The following is a 12,309-nucleotide window of genomic DNA, read 5'->3' as shown; positions in this document are numbered from 1 at the left end:
ACAAAGAGAACAGTCTCAACTTTCCCTGTGCAGCTGCTAACCACATATGCTTATTGAGCACTTGAAATATGACTAATCTGAATTTAGATGTAACAAAAGAATATATAATATTTCATTAATTATTTCATATTAATCATACATTATAAAGATATCTCAGATGTACTGGGTTAAATAAAATACATTATTAATAGGTGCCTCACACTTTATTTGTTTGGTGGCATTGATTTAGAGTGGAATCACTATCTCCTATTTACTTACTATGCTGCAATCTGGGTTCTTTGTTTTCAGTCTTACTGTATTCCAACTGCTTTTGCTAAAGTCTGCAGTAAACTCCAATGAATATTTTAATCTCTGTGGCACATGACATTACTGACTTCACTCTTCCATTATATATCTTACCTATTTAAACACTCATTTTCTAATTATGAAAAAGTAAACATGTTCAACTGCAGAAATCTTAAAAACATATAAAGTATAAATAAGAATATAAAAGTCACCACCATTATTAGGCCACCACTTAAAGACAACAACTATTAACATTTTACATTATTCTAGTATTTTACTTATACACATATATTTCAAGTTAACACTTTTAGATTCAACTGTTTTTAAGCAACTCAAAAGACTGTATCGCATGAGGTAATTTACAATTTTGTAGTATCGTGGGCCCAGAAAGCAGACCAAGTCAATCTTCCAGCAAGCATACTTCACACTACTTTGTAGTCTATGTTTACACTGTATTGTGAATATTGTGAACTACAGTAGGTAACAACTGTGATATTGGCCATCCTTAATTCTAATGCCTTTAATATTCATACTAATCATTTCAGTTACTTCTAGCATTACTCTACCATAAATAACATTACAATAACACTATAGATAACACATTTTTATACACATCCATGATCATTTCTTCAATATATAAATTTCCAAAGGCCAAAATGCTGTATCAAAGAGTAAAGCAAATTCTTAAGGATTTTGATTCTTTTGGTAAAAAATCTCCTCCAGAATGACTATATTTATGTATATTTCCAGGAACATAAGGTTGCCCATTTTTCCACATCATTGACTACTTTGACTATTATTCTTTTTAATCTTTATCACTTTATGTTTGAAAAAAAAAAAACTCATCACATTTGGTAGTTTACTAGCAATAATGAACACTTGCCATGTGTTGTTGGTTTTTTTTTGTTTTTTTTTTTTTTACTATCTTTCATTCCCAAACAGCCATATTCATAAATCAGTCTTTCAGGATCAAGTTCTAATTTCCTTTGATGTTTTGATAGAAAAATTACTTTAAATTTATAATTAATTTTTCAAGGATTGATATCTTTACAATATCCAGGAATGTGCTGTCTTTCCATTCATTCAAGTCTTCTTTGGTCACTAAATTGGCATAGTAAAGTTTCAAGCTTTTCCCCCCAAAGGTCCTGCACAGTTCTCATTAAATTTATTACAGGTATTTCATATATGTTACTAATCTCAAAAAAAGATCCCTTTCTATTAATAATTTTCATACTGTCATTCCTGGGATTACAGAAAGCTACTGAGGTTTCAATGAATAGCTTCTAATCAGCTATCTCACTGAATTCACTTATTAGTTCTAACAGTTTTTCAAATTATTTTCTTGGGATTTCTGAGTGACAATCATATTACTCACAAATAATACCATCTTCTTCCTTCCAATAATTACACCTTGAATTCTTTTACTTCTTAATGCAATGGCCAGGAATTCCAAAGGACTATTCTAAGTAACAACTGTGACATTGGCTATTCTTAATTCTAATTTGGGGGGGAATGTCTTTAGAATGGAATCCTGCATAATACTATACACCTTCAATGTGATAACAGGTCTAACAACTTGCTTCACAGTCAAACTAAATAAACTTAAAATAGTTTACTGTAGGATTTCTCAGGACTAACGTGTGTGATGAATCTCTTAAGTAATAATCATGTATATGTCATTCTCAAATATCTAATTCCATATGCTTTTTGCGGTGTACCAATTTTGAGACCAGAATTCAACAAGGCAGTTAGAAAAACCTGTTATGATGGTTGAACCATTTAGAATTCATTGCCTTTACTGCCCCACTTCTGTTTCTGGAACATATCTTACCGGTTGGCTTAATATGAAGCTTTGTCAGCAGAGGGTGCTGCAGGGACTCTAGAAGCTTTTCTTTCAAGTTCTAGTGTGTGCAACTCAAGGTTTGTTTCTGTGGCATAGGACAGTCAGTGGCACTCATTATCCCTTCCCCCCCAAGCTAAGACTATGGTGAGGTAAGAGAGGCACCTAAGGCACAAAATTTGAGAATGAATGACACTTTAAATTTTAGGCTCTAGGTATCTATCTAGATCTAGTCCTAGGTATCACTCTAACTTTGACCCTGCTCATTATCCTCCAGTAAATTAAAACTCCTTCATCCCTACAGATCACTTCCCAGTGAATTCTATCTGCATGGCAACTCAGTATGGTGGGGAATTCATGTAAATTTGTTCCTTTTTTGGGTGCTCTGCCTTAGGACTAAAAGTAATGATCTTATTACTTTTATAATCAGCAAAAAAGCAATAGAGATACAACTTTTAAAAATATTAGGGTCAAACTGTTGCTACTCTGTGTGTGATTTCCTTCTAGAATTGCAACCAAATGAAGATCAAGCATGTTGGGGAAGCCTCTAGTTCAAATTAAATCTGTAACAACTTGCTATTTTTATTTGTATTAAATAATGCAGCATCTACTACTGTGCTAGGTACTGTGTTCTGAGTACTTTAAATGAGAACTTGATGAAACTGATGCTAACATTTCAATTTTGCAAGTAAAATAAGGCAAAGAATAGTGACTACCCAGAGGTCATAGTTAGAAAATGGCAGAGTCATGATCTAAGTGCAAATTTCTGTGGCTCAAAAAATTGAACACTTTTCCAAACAATTAAAGAATAATAAAAGGCAGAATATAATCTGGTACATTTCCAAAGAGGAAAAAAAACAGCTATAGCAGAAAAGGCAGGCTCTGAGCTAGCTACAAAACACAAATGATGTGAATAAGGAATAAGGCAAACAGTGACAAGTACAATACAAAGACATAGGCAAGCACAGTGTACTGAGAGACAGTCTAGAGAAAAGGATAAGAAGTGAATGGATGTGGTAGGCACAAATAAGAGGGCTCTAAGTGGGGATAAAGACTATACTTGAACAGGAATTGAGGGGGTCATGGAATTCATGATTAGATTATATCAGTCTTGAAGCAGTATCTTATACTGAATGGAAGAAAGACAGAAGGCAGTGAAACCATTCTGGATGCCATTGCAACTCTAAAACATAACATGATAAGGGACTGGGAGAGGAACAAAGAAATCTGAATGTATTCCAAAAGAAAGAGTGAATCAGTAGAACAAAGAGAAAGTTTAAAGAGAGCATGAATCCATTATTATACCAAAGTTTGAAGCTTAGATGAGAAAGACTCATGAAAAAAATCTCATTAACAAGAATAAAAAGAGGTGGAGAGAGAAGGATTGGGAATTTGGGATTAGCAGATACAAACTAGTGCATACAGGCTATATAAACAACAAGGTACACTACTATATAGCACAGAGAACTATATTCAATATCCTGGGATAAACCATAATAGAAAAGGATATGAAAAATAATATATATATATATATATATATCACTGAGTCACTTTGCTGTACAGAAGAAATTAACACAATACTGTAAACCAACTATACTTCAATAAAATTTTTAAAACCACACAAATAAAAGGAGATTCTATTCCTAGGAGCTTTCTGACTATTACAGTCACTGTTCCCATTCTCATCACCTTTCTACAATCTCTTATTTATTTTTCAACGGCTTCTCCTTTACCTTCTAAGAAGCCTAGATCATCCCTTTCTTCTCCTTCCTCTTCTACCTTTGAGCAAACTTCACTAGCAAACTTCTCAGTTTTAGCAACAGTTCTATTTTTCACCCTTTAATTGTCATGTTTCATGCAATAGTCTTTTCTCAATTTTCATTCATTTAGCCCCTTTAGAAAGTTCTCTTGTCTTTCCAGAGTACCTTCATTCTCATTACTTCAACTATTACCTCTATGAAGAGCGTTCCACATTTTAAGCTTCACCAGAGCAGCAGTTGAACACTAGTCATGTGTTAGAGGGACATATGGAACTTTAAAAATACCCAGATCCTACTTCTGCAGATTCTGGTTCAGTAGCAATGGAGTGCAGCCAGATATCAGTCTAATTTATAAAGCTCCATAGGTTCAACTAATGTTGAGAACTAAACCTAGACACAGGAATTTACATCTTTCTTTTGAATCTATAGCCCAATTCCTTCATGAATTTCTTTCACAGACATATCCAGCTGCCTAAATTAATTTCTGCAGTCAGATCACTTACACGAAGATTTGAGGGATTTTCTAGAAAATATCATTATCACAAAGTGTATGCAATTGTATTACTGGCTCATTTTCAAATCAGCACACAAACTTTTCCCTGTCTCTTCTATATCTAAAAGAGACGGTATTCTCAACCTTTTTGGTCTCAGGACCTCTTCATCCTCTTAAAAAATTACTGAGGAGCCCAAAGAGCTTTTCTTTCATAAGTTTATGTTTACTGAAATTTAGCATACTATAAGGGTGGTATGCTGGTGGCTCAATGGTAAAGAATCCGCCTGCCAATGCAGGAGATGAGGGCTCAATCCCTGGGTCTGGAAGATCTCCTGGAAAAGGAAATGGCAAACCGCTCTATATTCTCGCTTGGGAACTCCCATGGACAAAGGAGATTGGTGGGCTACAGTCCATGGAATTACAAAACTCCATGGACACGACTTAGGGACTAAAAGTAACAACAAGCAGCCATACTACAAATGAAAACTAAAACATTTAATAATGATGCTATTTTAAAGCTCACTAAATGTAGGGCAAAAAACATTTTTTAATGAAAAACAATTATTATTTTCCTAAACAAAAAAATTTAATAAGAAGAGAGGCACTGATTTGCATTTTTGCAAATCTTTTTAGTGTGTGGCTTAATAGGAAATTTTCTGTTTCTGCATCCGATCTGTTTGATCACATGCTGTGTAGATTTTGGAAAAGTCCACTGTACATTCATGAAAGAATATGACTGAAAACACAATTAATGTCTTACTATTATTATAGAAAACTTTGTTTACAACCCTTGAGTCCTGGGGAGTCCCTAGGATCTCTGGACAACACACTGATAATCGCTGTTGTATAGTATTCCATCCCTGAAGAACATTTAGGTTGTTTGTACAAATATGCATTGAGTGACTAAATTACATTTCAGGAATAGAATTGGGAAAACTTTATTCTCTTATGTGTTCAGTCATCAAAAATAAATGATTATTTGCTAAGGGCTCTCTGCTTATTCTGTTACCTCAAGATAACATTCTCACTGACATTACAATGTGGAAATCTGAACTTATCCAAACCAATCAGAGCTTAAGAAAATCCCGTATCTCTCTGAACATTCAGTGACAGGAGCAGCTGCTCTATTTTAGGCCCTGTCACATGGAAGTGGAGAACATACAAGCACAAATTCAATCTTAAAAGATCCTAAGGCACTTGCAGATCTTTAGCTCAACGCTCAGATCATAATCTCTGTAAAAGGAAAGCTTTTCTGATCCTTTATGAACGAGATCCTATTTCACCTTATTGATTAAATCACCACTGATTATCTTAGCACAAAATGCCTATCTAAAATCCTATAATATAATCAGACCTTCTCTCATGATATTTCTCAACTCAAATGTTTTTCACCTTATCTCTGTCACCAGAAGTTCCTTGAAGTAAGACTGCATCTTTACAAACCCCAATAAGCTGGTCAGTTCAGAGCATTTATCAGGTATTTAACAAATGATTAGCATAAACAAATATATTTCTGGCTTCTATGAACTCAAAAATTATTGTAATATAAATCATATTTAAATATGGAATGTTGAGTAACATAAGAAACCTCTAAACATAAATCACTGGAATTAAATATTAATTTTCTATAGCTAAATACCTGTCACAAGATTTATTCTCTTGAGTCCAGCTACCCAAGAAAATTATTAGGAAAGAATAAATTTTTCTATACAGTCTAATTTTAGTTATAGGTATATGTTGAGGATATGTTGGCATATCAGCTGTTAAATGTAGGATTAATTATGTTCAATTTATTGGAGATTACTTGTTATGTTTTTTTAACATATATAGGACAAAAATCAACTTAAGAATTAGTTTAGCAAACATTTTTTCACATGTGTAAAAAAGATCTTGAGTTTTAAAAATCTGAACAAATGTTTATTCTAAAATGCTGATGCAACTGCTAAAAAAGTTAATGAGTCACATTTAATTAATAGTATTCCCTTACTGCCTTAAGTTCATTTTGGAACAAGATGTTATAAATAAATAAGCTTCTAGATTACTAAAAATAACTGTGTATGTAGAGTTCCAAGATAATAGACCACATCTAAAGCATTCAATTCCTCATTACCTTTGGAGATTTTAACAAATCCTAAAGATCCTGCATAAGATAAGTAACCTAGAAATAATTTTCTATGCAAAATAGCAGTCTCCATGTATTTAAAAGGTTTTTATATAAGAAAGGTAATTTGTTTCCTATAACTCTATAGAATTAACAGGAAGGCATGATTTAATTCAAATTAAGAGAATTTTCTAATAAACAGTATGTCTCCAATAATGGAATAAGCTATCTTGTGAGGTGGTATGTTCTCCCACTGAATGTATTCAAGCTAGAGTAACACAGTCATCCATCAGACAGACTAACATCTAACTGCAAAGGAGACTGAGACTTTATGATATGTAAGATCCTTTACAAATCTATATCCCTAAAAATAATAAAGACTTTATATACTGAGTTTACTTTAAAATGACTTAATGTTTTTAAGACACACCAGTTAATAACCTACTTAAGGAAACTTGAATTGCTACCAGATTGTAAGATTAAACAAAACCCTGAGAGAAGGAAAAACAGAAATCACTGATATATTTCCTCCATGTTTTAAGTATGTATCAAAGATAGCATACTACGAACCCATAAATAATTGGCACTTTATTAAAGCTTACTTGCAAAACTTACCAGAATTCTGTTGAATACCCCATCTTACTCTCATCCTGAATTGCCTGGCACCACTTTGCTGAAGTCTTCTATTTAACCTCGGGAAATTCTGCTTCTTTCCTTCCTTTCGATTCAATTTGATGATATCATCTGTGATAGACAAAATGTGATGATTATCTTCATCTTAACTTAATGACTCAATTACTCAGCCTCATTTTCTAGTTGACAGATTTCCTATGTCCCTAACTTCTTTTCTACTTTGGAAGCACTTCCTTAAAAGGATAATAATTCTAAGAACATAAAAGCTCAAATCAGCCAATATATTTGGAGCAGTGAAGAAAGGTTTCATAAGAAAAGTTGAAGTCAACAGACCAAAACAGAGCTAGTAATTAATGAAATTTTCCATTTTTCATAGTATTTCTTTTCCTAATAAATGTAAATAAGCAGAACCTGTTTATAAAAAGTATCTGTATTTATCTTCTATAAACAAAGAAGTCTCCAGTTTTAAAGATGACCACCTTTCAATAAAACCATTGGCAGTCAAATAATAAATCATTCATAAACTAAATTTCTAAGTTCATCTCAAATTAGCAAATCTTTACTGTGTATATATTATGGTGCAATGAATGTATGTGGCAGGCTGTTCCGTAATAGAAACAAACAAAAGTAAAATATGACTACTCTCAATAAATTTAAAATTAGTGACGGAAACACACATGTAAATAATGAACACAAAAGACACATAAGTAAACAAGTACCATACTAAAGGTACAGTATAAAAAGAAAACACTACTGGTTCTCTGCTTGTTTAGCAAAGCAATTCGGGGTTACCTTATTTTTCTTTTTACACAGTTCTCTCTCTCTTTTTTTTTTTTTGGTCATGCCAAGGGGCACATGGGATTGTGGGATCTAATTCCTGGACCAGGGATGGAAACCGTGTCCCAAATGGAAGCTTGGAGTCCTAAGCACTGAACCTCTAGAGAATTCCCTCTGCACTGTTCTAAGTCTCATTATCTACAAAAAACACTTTCAAACTGTCCCAAGGTAATTCACAAACAACACACTGCTCTAATATCACAAAAGAACAATGTCACGATCAGGAAACTAAATGTACTGCAGATCCTATTTACGTATGTTAAAAGGAGATTACTAGCAGACAAAAAACACACATTTAAGAATATTCATGCAATTTCTCTAAAGTTCCAACTCCAATTCTGAATTGAAACTATAGCAAAATAAACCAAAAAACTGAACACTGTCAACACTTCTAAATAAAATTACCAAAACTAACAAACCTGTTATTTTTTTCCAAACTGCTCTAAATACAAACAATTTAACAACTGTATCAATATAACCACAGTCTTTTCTAAAGTCAAAGAAGGATATATAGGGATCTTTTTGTATAGAGCATTACTCTATCTCACCCACCTTCCACATTTAAGACTTTTAAATTACATTCAAACAAATAGTCATATAAAATAATTCAAATCTCAAGAAGAGATAAATCTTTCATCTACAAAAAAATTCATCAAAGTTAAAGGCACTCAAAAAGTTTTTATAAAATACAAAGATTTCACAAATCTCAGAGGCATGAACATGTTAAATTCTCAGTAAGCAGAAAGAAATTATAGTTAGAAAGCCACTACTTTCGAAGGACTACTTTCCTTTAACAAGGTGCTACTTATTCTTCACCAAAAGTCTGAAATCTCAGAGTCATGAAAGTATTCCCCCTCCAAAATTAATTTGGTCTGGGAACCACAAAACAAGAAAAGGCAGAGTATAATTCTGACTAACCAGGCTGATTTTTAACCAGGCTATTTTTAATAGGGCATTATAGAGTATAAACTAAAAATTAAAAGTAGCAAAGCATATCAAATATAAAATTATGTTCTTTATTTAAGCATTTTATTATCTAAATCCTCAAATTAAATGGAGCTACTATGACACAGAAGATTCTTCAAATCTATAGAAAATGGCTTTCTCCTAATCAAGGAGAGATAGTAACTGAGTACTAATAAGATGGTTCTTAAAGCATGTATTCATTCAATTCTCACAATAATTCCATGAAGTAACTACTTTAATCCCCATTTTCAAATTAAGAAACTGAGTCACAATGAGGCCAGCTATTGATAGCCTTGGTAGATAATCCTATGTGAACAGTCACATAAACCTGACAGAGCCACAGTTAGAAACAAAACAAAAAATTAAATTCTAAAACCTATGCAAGCCTGATAAAATGGGATATTCAGTTTATCAGGGATAAAGTGGGATAGTCACAAAACATAATAATTATTTAAAATACCTGTCTCTTCATCACCTCTCTGTGAAATTCACTTAAAAAAAAAAAGGCACCTGACAGAATGCTGCATGTTCTTAAGGGAGAAAAGAGACCAAGTTCTAGTTTAGCTATCTATTGCATTTCATCTCTACCATCAAAGAAAATTATCCCTCAGTTCTCTTCACTTGAACACCCTAATTACCAAACAAAATGCATACAAAAAACTTAGAAACTTAAGAAATATATTGGTTATGAAAACACACTTTTAACACTTTCTACATCTACAGCATGGTGCTCTGAAATACTGATTCCATCCTTAACTTGCTGTGCAACTTGGGCAAATTACTTAATTTCTCTAGGTTTCATAAAACAGAAATAACAACAGTCACCTATATAGTGTGTGTATGTTTGTAAATATGGTGCTTACAGTGTACCAGGTACTGTTCTGAGCAGTTTATCCATGCCTATTGACCCATTTAACACTTACAGCAACCCTCTGAGGTAGGGCCTCACCTTTTTACAGATGAGGCACTAAGAAGCAATTTGTCCAAGATCAAATGGCTAATAAGTGGCAGAGACAGGATTTGAATTGAGATAGTTTGGGATTCCATGCTTTTCATCAAACAGTTATATACCTTATAGGGTTACCACTGGGATAATTTAACACACATATAAAAATGCTTAGTCCAGTGCCTGGCAGGTAGTAAGCACTCTAAATATTTACTATACTTTTTCTTGGCCTTAGTTCAAAAGATTTCTCATGTATTTAGAGGTCACTGCTGACTAGCATTAAGGCAAGACTATGATTTTCTGATGATCTGCTTAATTCGTATCTTGGGTTCTAACTTATGGCAACAACAGAAAGCAAGAGTTCTTGACTTAATGACTAAAAATCTTGCAAAAAACAAAGAAACACAACAAAAAAGAAAAATACCCTCCTTGGAAAAGTTACACTTTTGTATGCCCTGTGCTGTGCTTATTAGTCAGTTGCTCAGTCGTGTCCAACTCTTTGCAACTCCATGGACAGTATCCCGCCAAGCTCCTCTGTCCATGAGGATTCTCCAGGCAAGAATACTGGAGTGGGTTGCCATGCCCTCCTCCAGGGGAATCTTTCCAACCCAGGAAACGAACCCAGGAAGCCCAAAGATACTGAAGTGGGTAGCCTATCCCTTATCCAGGGGATCTTCCCGACCCAGGAATCGAACCGGGGTCTCCTGAATTGCAGGTGGATTTTTTACCAGCTGAGGTACCAGGGAAGCCCCTCTGTATTTCCCAGAACTTTTCAAATATCCGAAAAATTGTAGGCCTCATGCAGAGCTAACCATATCTAATGTCATAACCTAAATCCCGATAAAAACAGCATTACTTTTAAACCAATCAAGCCAAACAGACTAGTGCCTCCGTGGTGTTAGGTCTTAAGTTTTAACAGAATCGCCCATCTTCCTGCTTTTTACCTAGTTGTCACCAAGCCACTCCAACTCTTCTAGGTCCTATGCTTTACTTGTCCCATCAACCCACATAAACCATCCTTGCTTTTCGCTTCGTTTTGTTCTAATTTGCTAACTTGAACGACTGGATGAGGAGAAAGTGCTTTTCTGGGCACCGCCTAATACATCACCATCCCATGAAGTCCTTTCTAAGGATCTTTTCTGTCAAGCGCCTCACGGTGGCCTTGCCGTCTGCCGCCCGTCAGAAATGGCCAACTCTAGGGGCTTCTTGACGCTTCTGTGCGACGCCAGGCACAGGCCCAAGCGCGCAAAACGCCCAACTAGCCCTTCTCTGGAACCACGGATTTAACCGAACCAGCCCGGCTCTCGAAGAGCCTTCCTCAGAAAGGTTGGCTGCGTCCGATCCGTGCCCACCTCGATAACGCCCACACCGAACACGCCTGAGGTGAGACGCGCGGAGTTTTCCTCACAAAGAGCTGGGGTCACCCGCGAGTGTTAGCGCCCTTCTGAAGGGAAAGAGGGTCCGCACTCCTAGATCCCCCCAAAGTCCCGACCCAAAGCGCCCTCCGCCCCCTCAGACACAGTCCGGCCGAGGGGATCCCCGAGGCCCTCCGACTTGACCCCGACACCTGCGAGCTCTCCCCGCCCCCACGTCCCAACCAGCCCTCGCTTGGTTCCGCCCACCCGCAAGAAAACTCCAGCGACAACTGCACCCAACCGCCCCTTCCCCCACAAACCACGGTATTTGGTTCCACCCACACCTCCTCCCACTCCAACTCGGTCCGACTCGGCTCCTCACCTAAAGACATATCAATTTTGTCCAGGTTTTCATTGCTGCGGGCTTTCGGCGGCGCAGGCGGCGGGGTTGCGGTGGCTCCCATTAACCGGGTACTAAACCGGTTCATGGCTGGAGACGTCGAGGGAACAGTCAGACGAGAAGGCCAGAGGCTGAGGCCTGCCACCTCCCACTCACGCACGCAGACTATCCGCACCGCGAGAGCGCGCACGCGTGCTGACGGAGTCCGCGCCCCCCCACGCGCGTCTGACGGCGGGGGAGGTGGGGACCATAGAGACGAGCGGCCTGCGAGAGTGGCCCCACCCCCTTGCAGGGACTGGGTCCTAGCGCCCCTTTCTGGACAGGAGAAAACATTGCACCCGCCGCTCTGGCTGCTAGTGAGAGCCGCCGTTTTAGCTGTTCGCCTTTCTGCCGGAATTATGCTGGACCGTGAACACCTCAGAATCACATGCCTTAAATGAGATCATATTCTTCCGTGCCCTTCGAGTCCCCTCTGCTACAGAAAGGCCCCGTAAGCTTTGGTACACATGAACCTTTCACAGCCCCACTGCAATGCAGCCGCAGAGGCAGGGCCGACCCTGCGAGCGTGAATGGCAGAACTGCGCCTCAGCTCCCCTCTCCCTGGTCATCTCCACCTGCAGCATGCGGAATCGCCACGTCTGGACGCAAAGCAAAACCTGCACTGATAATCCTTGCGTCACGATACTAATAAAA

The 12,309-nt window shown here is 36.8% G+C and overlaps 1 protein-coding gene across 1 annotated transcript in view; it reads right to left on the bottom strand.

The window, feature by feature from the left end:
• FYTTD1 (forty-two-three domain containing 1) overlaps nucleotides 1–11,824 on the bottom strand; it is a 30,681-nt gene extending 18,857 nt beyond the window's left edge. Inside the window, exons 1-2 of the mRNA XM_061166960.1 lie at nucleotides 11,599–11,824; nucleotides 7,095–7,223 (exon numbers count right to left, since the gene is read on the bottom strand). Of these exons, the coding sequence (XP_061022943.1) occupies nucleotides 7,095–7,223; nucleotides 11,599–11,704 (235 nt within the window). The 5' untranslated portion in view covers nucleotides 11,705–11,824. The remainder of the gene's footprint in view (nucleotides 1–7,094; nucleotides 7,224–11,598) is intronic.
• Nucleotides 11,825–12,309: the final 485 nt, after the last annotated feature.

The sequence above is a fragment of the Dama dama genome, chromosome 19, assembly GCF_033118175.1.
Source record: "Dama dama isolate Ldn47 chromosome 19, ASM3311817v1, whole genome shotgun sequence".
Lineage (NCBI taxonomy): Eukaryota > Metazoa > Chordata > Mammalia > Artiodactyla > Cervidae > Dama > Dama dama.
This window is presented reverse-complemented; position numbering and strand designations above follow the sequence as displayed.